We start from the raw sequence: 22,743 nt of genomic DNA on the forward strand, positions 1-22,743 counted from the left end.
TTGCCAATGGCCTCCTGAGGACAGCTGATGAAGGTGTTACCGATCTGACACTAGGTGGCGCTCTGGTGGCAGTTTCATTTTATAATTGGCACTGTGCCCACACCATAACACTTATGGATATGAAACTGATTGGGGTGGTATAGACTGGCATCTGTAACTCACACACCAAAAATGACCAGCAGGTGGCGCTATTATCAACACAAAACCGTTTTTGGCTATCAGTTAAGACATGCGCGCACAATAACGGGGCAATGGGTCCGGGTAAGGAGCACGCCCTGACAGCAGCACGCCCCGACCCACGTGGACTGCGAGGGCCCGTTCATCGCTGCTTGCAGCTTTAATTATTATTATTATTATTATTATTATTTTCCTTTGTCCGTAATGATCGCATTTTTCACTGCCTGAACATACCCCAAAAGTCACCAAACTTGGAATATAGATCAGACCTGGCGAAAAATTTTATAATCTGTTGTCGTTCAGAATTTTCACCACTAGGTGGCGCTACAATCAAGGAAAGTGTGTTTTGGCTAATAACTCCCATATACTTTGTCGCACATTCAAAAACCTTATATCCACGCGTTCTGTGAATTCTGCTGAATCTCCTGATAGAGGCCACGCCCATTTGCGCTGGCGTTTTTTTTCGCTAGCTCGCGAAATGTCGCAAACCTACTTTTTCGAACTCCTCCCAGGCAATTTCACCAATTTGCACAAAACTTTGCACACAGCATCTGTGGACCCTTTGGACCAAAAGTTATTAAAAGAATTTTGATATGCCAAAGAATACTCAAGTTATTAAATAACAACTTCCTGTGGATTCGAGTCAAAACAGGAAGTGTTGCATATCTCCACATTGGTGTGTCCAAATGATGTGAATCTCAGGATACTACTTCCCCATGAGCCTCTAAGGCTCTGTGCAAAATCTTGGCCCATGACCACTAGGTGGCGCTATTTAAATTGAAGTATTTTATATCTCGACATTGGTTGGTCGGATTAACACAAAACTTGGTACACTCATTGCCAATGGCCTCCTGAGGACAGCTGACGAAGGTGTTACCGATCTCACAATAGGTGGCGCTCTGGTGGCAGTTTCATTTCATAAGTGGCACTGTGCCCACACCATAACACTTATGGATATGAAACTGATTGGGGTGGTATAGACTGGCATCTGTAACTCACACACCAAAAACCACCAGCAGGTGGCGCTATTATCAACACAAAACCGTTTTTGGCTATCAGTTAAGACATGCGCGCACAATAACGGGGCAATGGGTCCGGGTAAGGAGCACGCCCCGACAGCAGCACGCCCCGACCCGCGTGGACTGCGAGGGCCCGTTCATCGCTGCTTGCAGCTTTAATTAGGGCCCGAGCAGGGAACCTGCGAGGTCCCTATTGTAATTGCAATGATTATTATTAGGGCCCGAGCAGGGAACCTGCGAGGACCCTATTGTTTTTCGAATGATTATTATTATTATTATTTTTCGGCCAAAATGATCGCATTTTTCACTGCCTGAACATACCCCAAAAGTCACCAAACTTGGAATATAGATCAAACCTGGCGAAAAATTTTATAATCTGTTGTCGTTGTGGATTTTCACCGCTAGGTGGCGCTGTAATAAGGAAAGTGCGTTTTGGCTAATAACTCCCACATACTTTGTCGCACATTCAAAAACCTTGTATCCACGCGTTCAGTGAATTGTGCTGAATCTCCTGATATAGGCCACGCCCATTTCCGCCTACCGTTTTTATGCTAGCTCGCGAAATGTCGAAAACCTACTTTTTCGAACTCCTCCCAGGCAATTTCACCAATTTGCACCAAACTTTGCACACAGCATCTGTGGACCCTCCTGACAAAAAGTTATTAAAAGAATTTTGATATTCCAAAAAATACTCAAGTTATTAAATAACAACTTCCTGCAGATTTCGTTCCAAACAGGAAGTGTTGCATATCTCCACATTGGTTTGTCCAAATGACGTCAATCTCAGGATCCTACTTCCTCATGATGCTCTAAGGCTCTGTGCTAAATTTTGGCCGATGACCACTAGGTGGCGCTCTTTAAATTGAAGTATTTAATATCTCGACATCTGTTGGTCGGATTAACACAAAACTTGGTACACTCATTGCCAATGGCCTCCTGAGGACAGCTGATGAAGGTGTTACCGATCTGACACTAGGTGGCGCTCTGGTGGCAGTTTCATTTTATAATTGGCACTGTGCCCACACCATAACACTTATGGATATGAAACTGATTGGGGTGGTATAGACTGGCATCTGTAACTCACACACCAAAAATGACCAGCAGGTGGCGCTATTATCAACACAAAACCGTTTTTGGCTATCAGTTAAGACATGCGCGCACAATAACGGGGCAATGGGTCCGGGTAAGGAGCACGCCCTGACAGCAGCACGCCCCGACCCACGTGGACTGCGAGGGCCCGTTCATCGCTGCTTGCAGCTTTAATTATTTTTAGTTTTTTTTCTTTGTCCAAAATGATCGCATTTTTCACTGCCTGAATGTGAATGAAAAGTCAATTTTATTTGGCAAACACATTAGGCTTGGCGAAAAATTTTATAATCTGTTGTCGTTGTGATTTTTCACCACTTGGTGGCGCTACAATCAAGGAAAGTGCGTTTTGGCTAATAACTCCCACATACTTTGTCGCACATTCAAAAACCTTATATCCACGCGTTCAGTGAATCGGGCTGAATCTCTTGATATAGGCCACGCCCATTTCCGCCTACGGTTTTTTATGCTAGCTCGCAAAATGTCGCAAACCTACTTTTTCGAACTCCTCACAGGCAATTTCACCGATTTGCACGAAACTTTGCACACAGCATCAGGGGACCCTCATGACAAAAAGTTATTAAAAGAATTTTGGAATTCCAAACAATACTCAAGTTATTAAATAACAACTTCCTATAAAATCGGGTCAAAACAGGAAGTGTTGCATATCTTCACATTGCTTTGTCGAAATGACATGAAACTGAGGATACCACTTTCCCATGAGCCCATAAGGCTCTGTGCGAAATTGTGGTGGACGACCACTAGGTGGCGCTCTTTAAATTGAAGTATTTTATATCTCGACATTGGTGGGTCGGATTAACACAAAACTTGGTACAATTCTTGCCACTGCCCTTCTGAGGACAGCTGACGAAGGTGTTATTGATCTGACACTAGGTGGCGCTCTGGTGGCAGTTTCTTTTTAGATTTGGTACTGTGCCCACACCATAACACTTATGGATATGAAATTCATAGGGGTGGTATAGACTGGCCCCTGTAACTCACACACCAAAAATGACCAGCAGGTGGCGCTATTATCAAGAAAAAACGTTTTTTGCTAATTACTCCCACATAATATGGTGCACATTGTTAAACATTATATCTACGTGTTCCCTGAATACAGTCGAACAGTGTGATGTAGGCCACGCCCACGTTCACACTGAATTTCCATTTGCAAATTCGCCAAATGTCGCAAACCTACTTTTTCGAACTCCTCCCAGGCAATTTTTCCAATTTGCACCAAACTTTGCACGCAGCATCTCTGGACCCTCCTGACAAAAAGTTATTAAAAGAAATGTGCTAGTCCACAGAACGCCCAAAATAAAAAACAACAATTTCCTGCGCATTGTGCTCAAACAGACATTCTTGTGTATCTTGATGAAATACAGTCCGATGAACACAAAACTTTTGGCAATTGTGTTCCATGGCACGATGAGCATTTTTACAAAATTTCTTGCAAATCGACCAATAGGTGGCGCTTTTATTGCTAAATGACCAAACAGCAGCTTCACTGCCTTCAGTTTTGTTTCCTCTACGGAAGTTGTTGCATGAACAAGCCCCGACAGCAGCATGCCCACACAGCAGCATGTAACGACAGCAGCTTGCCCCGACAGCAGCATGTAACGACGGCAGCACGCCCCGACGCGCGTGGACTGCGAGGGCCCGTTCATCGCTGCTTGCAGCTTTAATTATTAGGGCCCGAGCAGTGAAACTGCGAGGACCCTATTGTAATTGTAATGATTATTATTATTATTATTATTATTATTATTATTATTATTATTATTTTCCTTTGTCCGTAATGATCGCATTTTTCACTGCCTGAACATACCCCAAAAGTCACCAAACTTGGAATATAGATCAGACCTGGCGAAAAATTTTATAATCTGTTGTCGTTCAGAATTTTCACCACTAGGTGGCGCTACAATCAAGGAAAGTGTGTTTTGGCTAATAACTCCCATATACTTTGTCGCACATTCAAAAACCTTATATCCACGCGTTCTGTGAATTCTGCTGAATCTCCTGATAGAGGCCACGCCCATTTGCGCTGGCGTTTTTTTTCGCTAGCTCGCGAAATGTCGCAAACCTACTTTTTCGAACTCCTCCCAGGCAATTTCACCAATTTGCACAAAACTTTGCACACAGCATCTGTGGACCCTTTGGACAAAAAGTTATTAAAAGAATTTTGATATGCCAAAGAATACTCAAGTTATTAAATAACAACTTCCTGTGGATTCGAGTCAAAACAGGAAGTGTTGCATATCTCCACATTGGTGTGTCCAAATGATGTGAATCTCAGGATACTACTTCCCCATGAGCCTCTAAGGCTCTGTGCAAAATCTTGGCCCATGACCACTAGGTGGCGCTATTTAAATTGAAGTATTTTATATCTCGACATTGGTTGGTCGGATTAACACAAAACTTGGTACACTCATTGCCAATGGCCTCCTGAGGACAGCTGACGAAGGTGTTACCGATCTCACAATAGGTGGCGCTCTGGTGGCAGTTTCATTTCATAAGTGGCACTGTGCCCACACCATAACACTTATGGATATGAAACTGATTGGGGTGGTATAGACTGGCATCTGTAACTCACACACCAAAAACCACCAGCAGGTGGCGCTATTATCAACACAAAACCGTTTTTGGCTATCAGTTAAGACATGCGCGCACAATAACGGGGCAATGGGTCCGGGTAAGGAGCACGCCCCGACAGCAGCACGCCCCGACCCGCGTGGACTGCGAGGGCCCGTTCATCGCTGCTTGCAGCTTTAATTAGGGCCCGAGCAGGAAACCTGCGAGGTCCCTATTGTTTTTCGAATGATTCTTATTATTATTATTATTTTTATTTTTATTGTTCCCAAATGATCGCATTTTTCACTGCCTGAACATACCCCAAAACTCACCAAACTTGGAATATAGATCAGACCTGGCGAAAAATTTTATAATCTGTTGTCGTTGTGAACTTTCACCACTAGGCGGCGCTATAATCAAGGAAAGTGTGTTTTGGCTAATAACTCCCACATACTTTGTCGCACATTCAAAAACCTTATATCCACGCGTTCAGTGAATCTTGCTGAATCTCCTGATATAGGCCACGCCCATTTCCGCCTACCGTTTTTTTTCGCTAGCTCGCAAAATGTCGAAAACCTACTTTTTCGAACTCCTCCCAGGCAATTTCACCGATTTGCACGAAACTTTGCACACCGCATCTGTGGACCCTCCTGACAAAAAGTTATTAAAAGAATTTTAATACACCAAAGAATACTCAAGTTATTAAATAACAACTTCCTGTGGATTCGGGTCACAACAGGAAGTGTTGCATATCTCCACATTGGTGTGTCCAAATGACGTGAAACTCAGGATACCACTTCCCCATGAGCCCCTAAGGCTGTGTGCAAAATCTTGGCCCATGACCACTAGGTGGCGCTATTTAAAATGAAGTATTTTATATCTCCACATCGGTTGGTGGGATTAACACAAAACTTGGTACACTCATTGCCACTGCCCTCCTGAGGATAGCTGACAAAGGGGTTACCGATCTGACAATAGGTGGCGCTCTGGTGGCAGTTTCATTTTATATTTGGCACTGTGCCCACACCATAACACTTATGGATATGAAACTGATTGGGGTGGTATAGACTGGCATCTGTAACTCACACACCAAAAATCACCAGCAGGTGGCGCTATTATCAACCCAAAGCAGTTTTTGACTAATAACGCCCATATAATTTGTCGGACATTGTTAAACCTTATATCTACGTGTTCCCTGAATTCACCTGAATTGTATGATGTAGGCCACGCCCACTTTTGCGCAACATTTCCATTCGCAAATGCGCACAATGTCACAAACCTACATTTTCGAACTCCTCCCAGACAATTTCTCCGATTTGCACCAAACTTTGCACGCAGCATCTGTGGACCCTCCTGACAAAAAGTTATTAAAAGAAATGTGCTAGTCCACAGAACGGCCAAAATATAGAACAACAATTTCCTGCACATTGTGGTCAAACAGACATTCTTGTGTATCTTGATGAAATACAGTCCGATTAACACAAAACTTTTCCCAGTTGTGTTCCATGGCCACATGACGATTTCTGACAAATTTGGTGCAAATCGGCCAATAGGGGGCGCTTTTATTGCTAAATGACTAAATAACAGCTTGACTGCCTTCACTTTTGATTCCTCAACGGAAGTTGTTGCATGAACAAGCCCCGACAGCAGCATGTAACAACAGCAGCATGTAACGACGGCACCATGCCGCAACAGCAGCACGCCTCGACGCGCGTGGACTGCGAGGGCCCGTTCATCGCTGCTTGCAGCTTTAATTATTATTATTTTCCTTTGTCCGTAATGATCGCATTTTTCACTGCCTGAACATACCCCAAAAGTCACCAAACTTGGAATATAGATCAGACCTGGCGAAAAATTTTATAATCTGTTGTCGTTCAGAATTTTCACCACTAGGTGGCGCTACAATCAAGGAAAGTGTGTTTTGGCTAATAACTCCCATATACTTTGTCGCACATTCAAAAACCTTATATCCACGCGTTCTGTGAATTCTGCTGAATCTCCTGATAGAGGCCACGCCCATTTGCGCTGGCGTTTTTTTTCGCTAGCTCGCGAAATGTCGCAAACCTACTTTTTCGAACTCCTCCCAGGCAATTTCACCAATTTGCACAAAACTTTGCACACAGCATCTGTGGACCCTTTGGACAAAAAGTTATTAAAAGAATTTTGATATGCCAAAGAATACTCAAGTTATTAAATAACAACTTCCTGTGGATTCGAGTCAAAACAGGAAGTGTTGCATATCTCCACATTGGTGTGTCCAAATGATGTGAATCTCAGGATACTACTTCCCCATGAGCCTCTAAGGCTCTGTGCAAAATCTTGGCCCATGACCACTAGGTGGCGCTATTTAAATTGAAGTATTTTATATCTCGACATTGGTTGGTCGGATTAACACAAAACTTGGTACACTCATTGCCAATGGCCTCCTGAGGACAGCTGACGAAGGTGTTACCGATCTCACAATAGGTGGCGCTCTGGTGGCAGTTTCATTTCATAAGTGGCACTGTGCCCACACCATAACACTTATGGATATGAAACTGATTGGGGTGGTATAGACTGGCATCTGTAACTCACACACCAAAAACCACCAGCAGGTGGCGCTATTATCAACACAAAACCGTTTTTGGCTATCAGTTAAGACATGCGCGCACAATAACGGGGCAATGGGTCCGGGTAAGGAGCACGCCCCGACAGCAGCACGCCCCGACCCGCGTGGACTGCGAGGGCCCGTTCATCGCTGCTTGCAGCTTTAATTATTATTTTTATTTTTAGTTTTTTTTCTTTGTCCAAAATGATCGCATTTTTCACTGCCTGAACATACCCCAAAACTCACCAAACTTGGAATATAGATCAGACCTGCCGAAAAATTTGATAATCTGTTGTCGTTGTCAATTTCCACCACTTGGTGGCGCTACAATCAAGGAAAGTGCGTTTTGGCTAATAACTCCCATATACTTTGTCGCACATTCAAAAACCTTATATCCACGCGTTCATTGAATTGTGCTGAATCTCCTGATATAGGCCAGGCCCATTTTTGCCTATCGTTTTTTTTCGCTAGCTCGCGAAATGTCGCAAACCTACTTTTTCGAACTCCTCCCAGGCAATTTCACCAATTTGCTCCAAACTTTGCACACAGCATCTGTGGACCCTCCTGACAAAAAGTTATTAAAAGAATTTTGATATTCCAAAGAATACTCAAGTTATTAAATAACAACTTCCTGCAGATTTCGTTCCAAACAGGAAGTGTTGCATATCTCCACATTGGTTTGTCCAAATGACGTCAAACTCAGGATCCTACTTCCTCATGAGGTCCTAAGGCTCTATGCTAAATTTTGGTTGATGACCACTAGGTGGCGCTCTTTAAATTGAAGTATTTTATATCTCGACATTGGTTGGTCGGATTAACACAAAACTTGGTACACTCATTGCCAATGCCCTCCTGAGGATAGCTGACAAAGGTGTTACCGATCTGACACTAGGTGGCGCTTTGGTGGCAGTTTCTTTTTATATTTGGCACTGTGCCCACACCATAACACTTATGGATATGAAATTGACAGGGGTGGTATAGACCGGCCCCTGTAACTCACACACCAAAAACGACCAGCAGGTGGCGCTATCATCAACACAAACCGTTTTTGCCTAATAACTCCCACATACTTTGTCACACATTCAAAAACCTTATATCCACGCGTTCAGTGAATCTTGCTGAATCTCCTGATATAGGCCACGCCCATTTGCGCCTAGCGTTTTTTTTTACTAGCTCGCGAAATGTCGCAAATCTACTTTTTCGAACTCCTCCCAGGCAATTTCACCGATTTTCACCAAACTTTGCAAACAGCATCAGTGGACCCTTCTGACAAAAAGCCATGGAACACAACTGGGAAAAGTTTTGTGGTAATGGGACTATATTTGGTAAAGATATGCAAGACTGTCTGTTTGACCACAATGTGCGGGAAATTGTTGTTTTATATTTTGGGCGTTCTTTAGACTATCACAATTCTTTTAATAACTTTTTGTCAGGAGGGTCCACAGATGCTGCGTGCAAAGTTTGGTGCAAATCGGAGAAATTGCCTGGGAGGAGTTCGAAAAAGTAGGTTTGCGACATTTCGCGAATTTGCGAATGGACATTCAGTGCGAACGTGGGCGTGGCCCACATCACACAATTCAGCTGAATTCAGGGAAGAGGTAGATATAAGGTTTAACAATGTGTGACAAATTATGTGGGAGTTATTAGCCAAGAACTGCTTTATGTTGATAATAGCGCCACCTGCTGGTCATTTTTGGTGTGTGAGTTACAGGGGCCAGTCTATACCACCCCTATGAATTTCATGTCCATAAGTGTTATGGTGTGGGCACAGTGCCAAATATAAAATGAAACTGCCACCAGAGCGCCACCTAGTGTCAGATCGGTAACACCTTCGTCAGTTGTCCTCAGGAGGCCATTGGCAATCAGTGTACCAAGTTTTGTGTTAATCCGACCAACCAATGTGGAGATATAAAATACTTCAATTTAAATAGCGCCACCTAGTGGTCATGGGCCAAGATTTTGCACAGAGCCTTAGGGGCTCATGGGGAAGTAGTATCCCGAGTTTCATGTGATTTGGACACACCAATGTGGAGATATGCAACACTTCCTGTTTTGACCCGTATCTACAGGAAGTTGTTATTTAATAACTTGAGTATTCTTTGGAATATCAAAAATCTTTTAATAACTTTTTGTCACGAGCATTCACAGATGCTGTGTGCGTATTTTGGTGCAAATTGGTGAAATTGCCTGGGAGGAGTTCGAAAAAGTAGGTTTGCGACATTTTGCGAGCTAGCGAAAAAAAACGGTAGGCGGAAATGGGCGTGGCCTATATCAGGAGATTCAGCACAATTCACTGAACATGTGGATATAAGGTTTTTGAATGTGCGACAAAGTATATGGGAGTTATTAGCCAAAACGCACTTTCCTTGATTATAGCGCCACCTAGTGGTGAAAATTCACAATGACAACTGATTATAAAATTTTTCGCCAGGTCTGATCTATATTCCAAGTTTGGTGAGTTTCGGGGGATGTTCAGGCAGTGAAAAATGCGATCATTTGCGACAAAGAAAAAAAATCATTCGAAAAACAATAGGGACCTCGCAGGTTTCCTGCTCGGGCCCTAAAAAATTAAAGCTGCAAGCAGCGATGAACGGGCCCTCGCAGGGTATGCTGATGTCGGGGCATGCTGGTGTTGCGGCATACTGCTGTTGGGGCGCGCACGTCCTTCCTCTAGAAAATTTAAGACAAATATCATTTCAGCTGTGAACAGAGGTTTGGCAAAATGTTTGAGCAAAGCTTAAACAGTCTTAAAAGTAGTATTGTCAAAGTCGTCCACAGTTATTGAATTGAATTGTGCTTTCTTTACACAGCACAACCAAAACCAGATAGTCCGTGAAACACCAACTTGCTGTGCCTTCCAGCAGAAAGAGAGTGTTGCAAAGAGGAGAGAGGAGTGACAAGTCATTGCAACTGATTATGACAACAAACGGCATGCCTGTCTCCCTACAAGCATTTGGGTATACTTCAGGTGTTTAGTAATTGATCACAATTAGATACAATAACTCTACTGTTTGATTATTTTAGTCTACTGTAATTATTCTACAGTGATGTGCTGGTTTTTTGACTCATGCATGTCAATCAAGGTAGAAAAGATTTAGCAGAGGAGAGTGTTTCATACTGTAAGCACTTTTACCTACTCTGCATTGCTTTTGCATTTAAAGCTTCTGTGAAAAGGCTTTGACATTTGTCACTCTGCTTGAAACACGATATAATGGGTTTGGATTGAAAACTGGGAGGAATCCAATGTGATCACTGTTAATCTTGGTTGGGATTGTCCTTAGCTTTTTAATGATTGTGATTGTAAAATGTATCAGTCACGAAGAATAAATTTATTGTGTTATCATAGAAATGTAAAGATTTTCAGTGTTTTCAGTTTTATATAATGCCAGATTAAAGAAGACACATAATTTCCTTTTTACAGAAAATTCCAAATGATTCTGTTTGTTATCAGAAGAAGCTGTAATTAAGTTTTGGCTCTGTTTATTAGTAAGTTGTCATCTGTGTGGCCTCCTCCTTAACAGTGGTGTTTCTTCTTGCATGTGAACATATAGTTTTGCAGCTACATGTTATTTGTATGAAATGTGCTATATAAATAAAGTGTGATTGATGGATATGAGGCAGGCTTTTTATTTGCAGTGGGTGATGCCATGGAAAGGTGCTTACCTAAATATGATACATGTTACACAGAAGACAACAGTGAGATTTTTAATCTGCAATGTGAGGAGGTACTTACATTTGTGCCTGTGTTTTGTTTGAGAGAAAGTGTGTGTGTGTGTGTTTGTGTGTCTGGGTTTTTGTGTGTCTCGCTTTTGCAGCATTGTTTTGACACTTTGAAAAAAATAGCACTACTTAACACAACACAACACACTAAGGACACTACACTACACTCTAACCCTTTTCACATGGAGACTCAGCTGCGTTTCGCCAATTGTCCGCCGTTGTTTCTACACACACAGCCCACACCTCCAGCGTAAAAGACAAACCACAGTGTAATTCACACAGCAAGCCGGCGCTTCTCCTCCAAAAGAGGTGTCACGGTACACGTCATAATGATGACGTGTATGTTTTTTTCAAGGTGTTTCCCCGGTATCCTCCTGATAATTTAAACATATACTCGCTGACTGTTTAAGATCATATAGATGCTGTTATAATGTGTTGTGCTTGACATCCTCACCCACCAAACATCCTGGAAAGTGACAAAGTGACGATTTGCGCTCTAAATTACATAATAACATAATCGCCATCAGTAAACATGACGCTGTCTGACTCATTCACTCGCGGGGAGGGAGGCTGTATTTTTGGGGAAACTTAACTGAAGTGAAGGGAGGGAATATCGTCGCGGGACCGCGACAAGGACTTGGTGAGTTAGAGTTTTATGCCAGGGATTGACGCTGTTTTTCGGGCAGAAATGTTACTAAGAGTCTGTCCAACCGACAAGGCTGAAAGACACTTCTCGACGTATAACTGCGGTATTTGTTTACTCACATAAGTTGCCAAAGACAGTACGAATTACTACGTTATTGTGTTTTGTCCTGTAACGTTGCTTTGTGTGACATTTGTCTGTATTTTGTTGAGTGAACGACATGTTTACTTATCAGACTGTCACATCGACTACGGCTGTGATAGGCTACCGCCTCCGGGGGCGCATCAGAGCCGGATGCGAATGCGGAGAATTAGCTCAGCATCCCTGCATGCAAACGGCAGTGTGAATGGGGTAACTATAAAGTCCTAACACGCTAAATGTCAGAGATCTCAGAAATCACTAAGCTATTGCTTGCACTCTGTCATTGACGTCACTCCGACAACTTTCCCCTGTTGCTCAGCAATCAAATGCCGTGCGCTGCCATATCATTTGTTGATTGATTAATGTGTTGCATTTCTCCATCAATGATCACAGGGTGAGGTCATGTTGATATCCTCGCAATCAATTTAGTTTGCCAGCACTCTGTTGAGAATATTAATTGTTTCTTCCTTCATTAAACGCACATCAAACGTGACAAGAATATATTGTAATTGTAAATTATTTTTCATAAGTGTGGTTTTACTTTGCCTATCAGCAAATGGAAAAACTGGTATAAAGTCAGAAGTAGGCACTTTCGACACGTTTTGAAAGAAAACGAGTCGGCTGCGTGTGGCTGCCTCTTGCTGTTACGTCAAGTGCGACGTGATTGTCAGTCAACGATGTCTCCATGGTTTCCAGAGATTTCTGATAGGTTGTTTGAAAAACGTCTCCTCCCATACATTAGCGGGCTATAAAGTCCGCGGTACCTCTGCTTTGCCGGTCTTTTTCTCTGCGGAAGAAAAGGTAAGTACCTCACCTCTCATTCACCTGTAAGACAACAACTAAAATGACGATATTACACGTTAATAACAAAACATAGCTATTAGCAACACTGATAGTTGTCACGCTAGGTTGTTTTACCATTCAGACATTGTATTGAAAGTGTCTACTGATGTTGCATGTTATTGCTGGTTAGCTAGCTATCTGACTAACGTCAGCTACGAAGTGGCAACGTTAGCGTTGGGTGAACACACAAATTAAAATGTGCATTTTACAAGTAATATTAATATTGGTGTTGTTAGTGTGTGATTGAGTGATATGTAATAATTGTGAACGGGTTGTGTGTTTTTATAGAAAATGGCTTCAGCTATGTCACCGATGAAGTTTGCCGAAGTGCAAGACCCTGAGCTCGTGCAGCTCAGGCAGGATTTCCAGCTGCTTTGTGTAAGTATTTAATGTAGCATTTGGTGAGAGTGGTGTCATGTAATGTGTTTGAGTTGTTGTAGTTGTGAGTATTGTTAGGTAAATGTGTGTATGTTGTGTATGTTGCAGTATACTTCTGTAGATCCCGAGGTGTCCCCACAAGACAGATACGCACAGTGCGTCAACATGGGGCACCGCACTATTTCCATTACTTCGAAGTACTTGAAGAGGAGCATTGCGGCCAGCAAGCAGGTGGCCTTGCTGCGCAATGTAGTGGAGCAGCAGGAGGCAACAATTCAGCAGCTGCGGGCAGAACTGCAGCTGCTGAAGGAGGAGCCTTTGCCTCTTTCAGCTGGTAAGTATAGCTGTTGTGTCAGTCATCAGTACAAGTATATGGAAAGTATGTGTGGGAATAACTGAAAGACTTCGTGTAACAGAATGGTGATTGTGGCTATTTGCAGATATAAGTGATGCTGAAATCCTAGAGGCCTGTGTGGATGGTAAGTTTTAAATGTGGTAGTTTGTGACATTTGGTCCCTGCCTTTATATGTGAGTGTAATTAAAGTGTAATAACTTAGTTGACTGTGTTGTTTATGTTGTTTGTTGTAGTAGCAGAAGGTGAAGAAGCAGAAGGTGGCATTTCTCCAAGTCCTCCTGGCGCCATTTAAATTGTTTTTATGTTGTTTTGTTCATGTTCATGTTCAGGTTTAAGTTATTAATAAAGTTATTGTTTAGAACGTAGATGTGTGTTTGTTTCCTTTTGTATACATTTTGTATGGTGTTGAGGGTGTTTGAAATTGTCATAAGTTTTCACACAGAAAACAATCATAATCTTACAATGTTGGAAGTCTTCCAGATGTGTTACTGTTAGCCATTAGTTATCTTTGTGTGTGTAAAAGGTGGAATTCAATTTTTGTGATGTTTGACTGTAGCATGTGAGAGGCGGTTTGTTTTGTAATCAAAAACCTAAGAGAATTGATGGAGGCAAGTAAGCATTATTTGAAGTATAAAGTTAAGTTCATATTTCTCCTTAAAAGTTTTTTATGTTGAGTTGTTTGGTGTAATTATTTTCAGCACAATTTCACTTTTGATTTTAGACCGTTATTCATCCCACATTGGGGAAATATACTTGTTACAGTAGCAGGTAGACATACAATAAATACAAGAGCAGGTTGACAGACGTCCAATACGTACAGGGGACAACAAACAAGTGCACTTAAAAATTACTGAAAAAAGATTTAAATAAGATACAGAAAATATAAATATGTAGAAAAATTAAAAATGGTATTATTGCACAGGGTAATTGCACAAGATGGTGGAGGTAGAAATGTTAAGTAGTGCAAGATATGAAAGGTGCTTATGGTGCTATATTACTTTTCCAGTAGTATTTTAATTTAGTCATTGTATTAATATATTTAACTTAAAATCACACATAAAAATACAATGTCAGTAGGAAAAAGTGTGATTTATTACTGTCAACACATTGTGTTTTTCCACCAATAAGAAAAGGGGCTTGGCATGTTATTTTGCCTGCATACAGTGGGGCTGTGTGTCAATGCTACGTCATCTCAAATCTGTCATCTGTTACCTGCTCGTCATTTTTGGTGTGTGTGTTACAATCGCCAGTTTATAGCACCGATGAATTTTGTTGACATAAGTATTGTGATGTTTAATATTTCAGACTGAAGAATTAGGTGGTATTTATGGTGATCTCTGTCTTTCTGACGGTAATATGCTCACCTCGCAGCCATAGTCTCCTAACAATGTATCATATCTGTTGATTATGGAAAACGCTGCGAAAAAGCAGCGGAGTTGGATTTTTCTCAGCTTTTGAAATGGTTTGAACGCATCAACCAATCACGTCGTGAGAAAAATCACTCCAGTACACAATAGACTAAAAGACAGTACACTAGACACACACTCGCCCTTTTCATATAGAGACTCTGCATTATCGCCGCAGCTGCGTTTTGGCTAATTGTCCGCCATTGTTTCTACGCACACAGCCAAGCATCTCCGGCGTTAAAAAGCAACCGAGCCGGCGCTTCTGCTCCAAAAGAGGCGTGACGGTACACGTCATGATAATGACGTGTGTGTTTCCCCGGTGTCCTCCTGTTAATTTAAACATTTACCCGCTGACTGTTTGTCATCATATGGATGTTGTTATAATGTCTTGTGATTAATATCCTCACTCACCATGCCTTCTGGAAAGTGACAATTGTTTGACAAATGTTTAATATTTCAGACTGAAGAATTAGGTGGCATTTAAGGTAATCTGTGTCTTTCTCGCGGTAATATGCCCACCTGGCAGCCATAGTCTCCTAACACTGTATCATATTTGAACGCATCAACCAATCACGTCGTGAGAAATAACGTGACATCAGAGCTGCAATGTTTGAACCTCTTTGTCTGTTATCTGGATCTCGTCCTGTGCACACTCATCTACCCCTTCGCCGGCATTGTAGTGCTTGACTGCAGACAGAGAGAGAAAAAGGTGTATATGTATATATATATATATACATATATATATATATATATATATATATATATATATATATATATATATATATATATATGTGTGTGTGTGTGTGTGTGTATATGTGTGTATATGTGTGTATGTGTGTGTATATATGTGTATGTGTGTGTATGTGTATATATATATATATATATATAGATATAGATGTGTGTGTGTGTAAATCTAAAAAACAAGCAACTTAGTGATTGCACACTCTACTATACTCCTAATTTAGCAATATAATCAAACTGTAGAACGACAATCCACTAGCTGTAAAGAGCTTTTCAGTAATTATTGTTTACATGAATATAGCTATGTTTTGGGGAGAATGTTATTGTAAAATGGCTACATGGAAATAAGTTCTGTGTTCTCCCAATCAAAAATGACTGGCACAGAAAATGAAAGGATACTAGATTATTTTCATTCTCTCTCTCTTTTTCTCTGTCTCTCTCTCTCTCTCTCTTTGCTCTCTCTCACTCACTCACTCACTCACACACACACACAGAGATGACTGTTCATGTTGATTTTCTGATTTTCTGTGAATTTGGTCTGTGTTTTGATGATTATTCTAATTTTCAGTGTCTATTGTTTGGATATTCACTGCAGTTATTGATGTTCAGTGCTAGTTGGATACATTATTTACAGCAGTAAAAGGTGTTAAATAGAATTTGGTGCTGATTATGTTTGAATGAGGTTTTTGTGTTAATGTAAGAGCAGTTAAACCAGACCGGTCAAATTTGACCGGGAACACCAAAGTAAGGGGGGCAAACAAACATAATACAAGGGTTAAAGTAAACCATCACCATTTTAGTGTAGTATTTTTCTGTGTGTATGAATATTTAAAGTTAAGTAACAATTTAAATTCTTCTTCTGCCATCACTGCTTGCTTGTTAAATGTGTGTTTGAGATGTATTTGTTTAATTATTGCAGGCTAAAGATGAGTTGTAATGTCAATATTAATCAATTGTCTACATGTTATTAGATGCCACGGGGCAAGTCTTTTCGTCGTTCGGAGGCAGCCAAAAGACGCATGGCAGAACGGCGAACGGTTGACGTGGAACCGCAGCAGTCCGCCAATGTCTCTGTCGCACGTATGTAAATTTTTTCCTTGTATGTGTATGGTGGATATATTTGCCTAGTGGCAAGGTGTGTTGCCTTTACATGATTTGTGATGATGATTTGTAAGGTTTCATTAATTGTGTATTGTGGTGTCTTTCTTTTCTTTGTGTATTAATAGAGCACGGCACCGGTAACTGCAACCCTGTGCGACAATGGCCAAAGTCGTCACTGACGGGACGAAAGCACAAGTTGGTCATTCCGTGCCAACTCCCTGATGAGAAGGTAAAATAATAATAATAAGAATAATTATTATAATAATAATAACAAGACTTGGAATAATTAGTGAATTTCATTCTACAACAATCACATTTTTTTTTCCAGTTTGTTCTTCTTGTAGGAGATTCCCACCTGCGAGCTATCGCAGATGGCTTTGTCCCGATGCCAGAGGGCTCCCTCTCCTTTGGCATCATGTCCACGCCCGGGGCCTGTGCGAGGGAGCTGAGGACCGAGTTGCTGCATGCTGCTGTTCCTCGGTCTCCTGACGCAGTCCTGGTCTTGGCACCCAGCAACAACCTGACATCCAGCAGGACCATCGACGAGGCAGGGGCAGACTTCGCTAAGCTCCTGCACGCTGCCTGCGAGCGATGGTCTAACGTAGGTTTTTTTCTATTGTATTTATTGATATATTACCATAGTTAATGTAGTTGTATGAACTGTTGCAGAATAATGTATATTTATATTATTAGTTATGGCATTTTCAGAAAAAATTTATTTGTTATTAACAACCACTTTGCTCTACAGGTGTGTGTCACAGACTTCCCACCTCGTTTGGCCGCTGAAGTCCTTCAGCAAGACTTCATGCGTCAAGAGTTCCGCCGTGTGGCAGCACGTATGGGTAAGCTTTAAAAAGACTAGTTCGACCACAATTCCATGTATAATGCATCATATGTTGTTAGGCAGACTGTTTGAATGAATATTATAATTTCCATAATCATTCCGGTAAAACTTTAAATATAACACAGAGATATTACAATAATGTATGTTATTTGTCTTTTTAGGTGTCAGGTACTTCCCTACAGCTGGGCATTTTCCCATGAACTGCCGTGAGCTGTGGAGCAGAGATGGTGTAAGTAGAATACATAGTGTCATCTACACTTTCTCTGTAGTTGAATGACAAGTTTATTGCAGATACATATCATTTAATCTGTTTCATTTTCGTTATTTTCACAGGTTCACCTCAGCGATAGTGACGGCATGCCCATTCTAGCCAGTCTGCTGTGGACGACTGCATTCGAACAACTGCAGCCTCCAACACCGAAGCTACAGGCTGCTCCCAGAACGTCGCCGCCTCGTAGGCAGGTCGTCCCAAAGGTGGTTGTCAGGGGACAGGTCACCGTACCTCGTCCATCCAACCCCTTTGAGTGGACAGCTGTTGGCAAGGGCGGGAAGGTAAAAACCACGGTGTGGTTGATGTATTTTTGATCAGCTGACCTCTGTAATGGTTGACGGGGTGTTTAATACAAAATATCTTATTTTGTCATTACAGAGGAGAGCACCTGAGGAACTTGAGCAGTCCTCTGGTGCAGAGAGGGTGGTTCAGCAGCAGGTATGTTACGATCGATTTAACCTGGACTGTTTTGGATACGATTGTTGATTAGATGATGGCGTTTTGACAGAGCAGTCGTTCTCTATATGTATTTCACAGGTTGACGCAAGTGCACTGCAGCACTGTTTCATCCAGCCCAACCCTGTTTGGTTCAGCAGTTCAGTGTTGGCTGCGATGGATGCTGCTGTTCCATCCCATCTTCCTACCCCTGATTCAACTGCTGTTCCACGAAGCTCAAAGGTAAACTGCATGCAAGTTGTATCTCTTGGTTTGTTGAAGTCTGTTTAGTATCTCCTTTTTCCTGATACACTCACAACAACATGCAAAACTGCACAATATGGTCCACAAGGGCTTTTGCTCAAATATGGCTTCAGAAAGTGTATTTTGTTTTTCTTCTATTAGCGTCCAAAAGTGGAACATCTTCGGACTTCTGCGAGCCAGAAGGTTTGTCTTGATTTTATTCAATATTTGACTTATTGGGAATTTTTTTTTGTGCATGTCTGCAGTAATACAGCAATAATTGGATAATCATTGGAAAAAAATCTTCTCTAGGTCCCGGCGAGAGCTTTGCCCGTGGTGAAACCCGTGCCACCGCCTGCAACTGCTCATCTGAAAGTGGACGCCAGGGGCGAGGTTAGTACAGTTTGTGCAAAATGTGTGTCTAGTACCTTTTTATAATAATAGTAGTATAGTTTATTTATCCAGATCATTTAATTTTTTTTTTTTCTTCTAGGTTGCCGCCGCCGCCGCCGCCGCCACCACCACCACCGTCGTCGCTGCGCCGGGGGGGGACCTTCAGCCTGTCGTCGATCTTGGTGTCTCGCCGACACCAAGATCCAACAAAGGTAAGGGTGACGCTGACCCCGTTTCTTGCAGGTGTGCAGAGCCCCTGCAGTCTGTTGTTCCTGGTATTTATGTCAGAAGTGCACCAGACTCTTATGATATAAATACACCCATGGCATGTGGCGTTGCAGCAGTTATGCAACATGTCATTTCTCCAGTGTGTACGTGGAAAGGGACAGATATTGATAGCATAGGCGTAGAAGGTGGCAAACTGGCCAGTTACATTGAAGCTAGGCAGAAGAGCGACGCTAAACAGGAGTTGTGCAAGTTGATTGAACAGCACAATGTGTTTGGCAGGCAGTGGCAGGTAGCTATTCCTCCTCCAGCACGTAGTGATTTTAATTGGCTGGAGGAGGACACCGTGATGTACGAGAAGCTGCAAGAGCATTTGTTTAACCACGGCACGTGTCTGTTGAACCTCGGGGGTGCGGTTAGTGCCATTATTCTCCATAACGACTATTTTGTGGTTGTTGATTGTGGCACGCGTGATGCATCTGGGATGGCGTCTAGTATTGGCACATCTGTGGCTGTGTTCAACACATGCCTTAATGACTTGATGCTTCACATCAGTCATTTGAAGGAGTCTTTAGGTGCGAAGTGGTATGCCGTCCATGGCATTTCTGTCATGTCGTGTCCAGTAGATGGCGACAGGGAGAGTGCTAAATTGTTTGCAGACGAGACTGTTGACGTCGGCGTTGCAGCAGAGCTCGAGGATATTTCAGTCAGGCCAGAGACCGACGTAAGTTCCATCAGGGGAACTTTTCACCAAGGGGACGTTCGGTTCCAACACGGAGAGCTCCAGTGTATGGCTGTAAGTTTGGTAGCTTTAGCCAAACACAGCATCGATACTGTGTTTTCGTGGCAGTCCGGCGATCTGGATAAGGTTGTAGAGTTAGGGGACGAGCTCTACACGTCGTTGCGGGAAAGTAATTCCATCAGTGGGAGGTCTGAACTGCTGTGTGTTCCAGATTTGCCCAAAGAGTCCATTATTGATGGACAGAAATTTCAGTTTGAGTATGATGACTACGTTTCTGGTGATGTTGATGTGGTTGAGGGACAGCTTGTTGATGCAGGTGTGTACACCACTCTCAGGAATGGTTTGGGAAAGATGTGTAGCAAATATGACACATGCTTTCTGACTGTGAGTGGCACCACGTGTGCTATCATTGGTCGAGATGGGCAGTATGCCGTTGTTGACTCCCACGCACGCGATGCAGATGGCATGGTAGATGTGAACGGGTTTAGCGTTGTTGTGTATTTTAGTTGCCTTGACCGTGTGTTTGATCACATATGCAAATTTGCCACCGCAATGAACACTCCAATGCTGTTTGAGATTGCCGGTGTTTGTGTCACTCACAAAAGTCAAAGTGCAAATGAGGAAAGCAGAGAGGTTGACTTTGGTTGTAGCTTACCTCTTCAGCCAGCGCTTAAAGTGTCGGCTGAACAGGTAACACTTGACAGCAACAGTCAGACAGGTGTGAAACGCAAGATTTCAGTGGGTAATCGTGCATCCAAAAAGTTGAAAAGCAGGGATGTTAATGCGGTTAATTCAGACGTTTTATTTGTCAGCGATGTGACAAGTAAATGTCTTGAGTTTAATCCGCTGAGTAGTGACGTTGCACAAGCTTTGTGCAAACAGTGGAACGTAGAGTCGGAGAAACTTGATCTGGTATCGACAGAGGTCGGTGCATTAGGGGCTCCTTGTAAGAACGAGCAAATAGTTGGTGATGGTAATTGTTTCTTTAGATCGGTTAGTCAAGCTGTGTGTGGCACACAGAAGAATCATAGAAAAATTAGATTTGCTGTGTTTAAGCAATTACAGGCCAATCCTCTAGCATATATGTTGCGTCCCGAGTATACCTCAATGGCAGATTATCTGAGTAGATCAAGAATGCGCTATGTTGGTAGTTGGGCCACTGAAGTGGAGATTCAAGCAGCAGCAGATTGTTTGGGAGTAAATATTTTCACGTTTTGTGGTGATCGCTGGCTTGAGTACAGTTGTAAGAATAAGCAGTTGTGTAATCAGGCAGTGTACTTAGAAAATTGCAACGGTAACCATTATGAGACTGTTGTTTGTGTTAAGCGGCCTCAAATGCAGACTTGTTATTGTTACTGCAAAGTGAACGCGTCTTCTTGTGGAGGGTACAATTTTAGACTGCAAAGTAGAGAGAGTAGTGTTTGTGTTGACACTTCAAGTCCAGTTGTAGCTTCAGGTTGTGTAGCTGAAGAAGTTATAGATATTGAAAATAATGTTATACAACAGCAGGATAGTACTGTGTCTACGCAAGAGCAGACTTCATTTACATTGAAGTCAACTAATGTTAATTCTTCTAAGTATTTGAAAAGTAAAAAGAGCTTAAAAACAAAAACAAAATACCAGGAAAATGATTTGCATAGAGAGAAAGTGAAGGAAATTGGGAAAGGGAAATATAAGACAAATGTGTTGCATAGGATGAAAGTCATTGAAATCAATAAAAGGAAATATATCGAAAATGTAGTATATAAGCATAAAGTTAAGGAGAGGAGTCAAAGGCAATATAGAGAAAATGTAGTGCATAAGCATCAACTTATTGAAATGAACAAAAGGAAATACAGGGAAAATGTAGTATATAAGCATAAACCCATTGAAATGATTAAAAGAAAATATAGGGAAAGTGTAGTACATAAGCATAAACTTAAGGAGATGAGTAAAAGGAAATACTGGGAAAATGTTGTGCATAAGCAAAAACGTAAGGAGATGAGTAAAAGGAAATATAGGGAAAATGTTGTGCATAAGCATAAAGTTAAGGAGATGAGTAAAAGGAAATATAGGGAAAATGTTGTGCATAAGCATAAAGTTAAGGAGATGAGTAAAAGGAAATATAGGGAAAGTGAAGTGCACAGAAAGCATGTGAAAGCCATGAGTACAAGGAAGTATCATAGCAGTCTTGAGCATAAGAAGCGTGTTATAGCGTGAAACAAATTGAAGAGGGAAAAAAATAAAGAAAAGGCAGAGCAGTTTGATTATGTTAGGGAACAGTTTTGGGATAAAGTTAAAGATGGGCCAGATTTTGTGTGCTGTGTATGCCACAGAGGGTTGTTTAAGAATCAGGTTTTAAAGTGTAAAAGAGATGATTATACTAAAAGGAAAGAAATAAGTTTAATTGCAGATAAATGTATTAGTGAAGAGTATTTACATAAATGTAATGAAGACTGCGTATTGCCGTGTAAATGGTTGGATACAGCTAGAGGAGAGCTGTGGATTTGTAGCACGTGTCATTCTAAGATTAACAAAAGGTGTAGTGCCACCTGAATGTGCATTGAACAATTTGGTGGTTTGTCCCATTCCACCAGAATTGTCGTGTTTGAATAGTTTAGAGCAACATTTGATCGCGTTGCATATTCCGTTTATGAAGATGTTGGCGTTACCTAAAGGTGGGCAAAATGGAGTACATGGACCTGTAACATGTGTTCCTGCAAATATTGTGCAGACGAGCAATTTGCTGCCACGTACAGACATGGAAGGATCTTTGTTGCCGGTAAAGTTGAAGCGGAAGTTAACTTATAAAGGACATTATGAGTATCAGTTTGTTGATAGCTGAT

General features: G+C 41.8%; 2 protein-coding genes across 2 annotated transcripts; both read left to right on the top strand.

The window, feature by feature from the left end:
- Positions 1 to 19,273: 19,273 nt before the first annotated feature.
- Positions 19,274 to 21,387, top strand: LOC140992007 (uncharacterized). The gene is made up of 3 exons (XM_073462204.1): positions 19,274 to 20,543; positions 20,586 to 21,303; positions 21,384 to 21,387. The coding sequence occupies exons 1-3, from the start codon at positions 19,274 to 19,276 to the stop codon at positions 21,385 to 21,387; spliced, it is 1,992 nt and encodes a 663-aa protein (XP_073318305.1).
- A 511-nt stretch (positions 21,388 to 21,898) lies between these two features.
- Positions 21,899 to 22,742, top strand: LOC140992017 (uncharacterized). The gene is given in 2 exon segments (XM_073462216.1): positions 21,899 to 22,426; positions 22,428 to 22,742. Coding segments are annotated over 2 exon segments (843 nt in total).
- Position 22,743: the final 1 nt, after the last annotated feature.

This window comes from Pagrus major, chromosome 2 (assembly GCF_040436345.1).
Source record: "Pagrus major chromosome 2, Pma_NU_1.0".
NCBI lineage: Eukaryota > Metazoa > Chordata > Actinopteri > Spariformes > Sparidae > Pagrus > Pagrus major.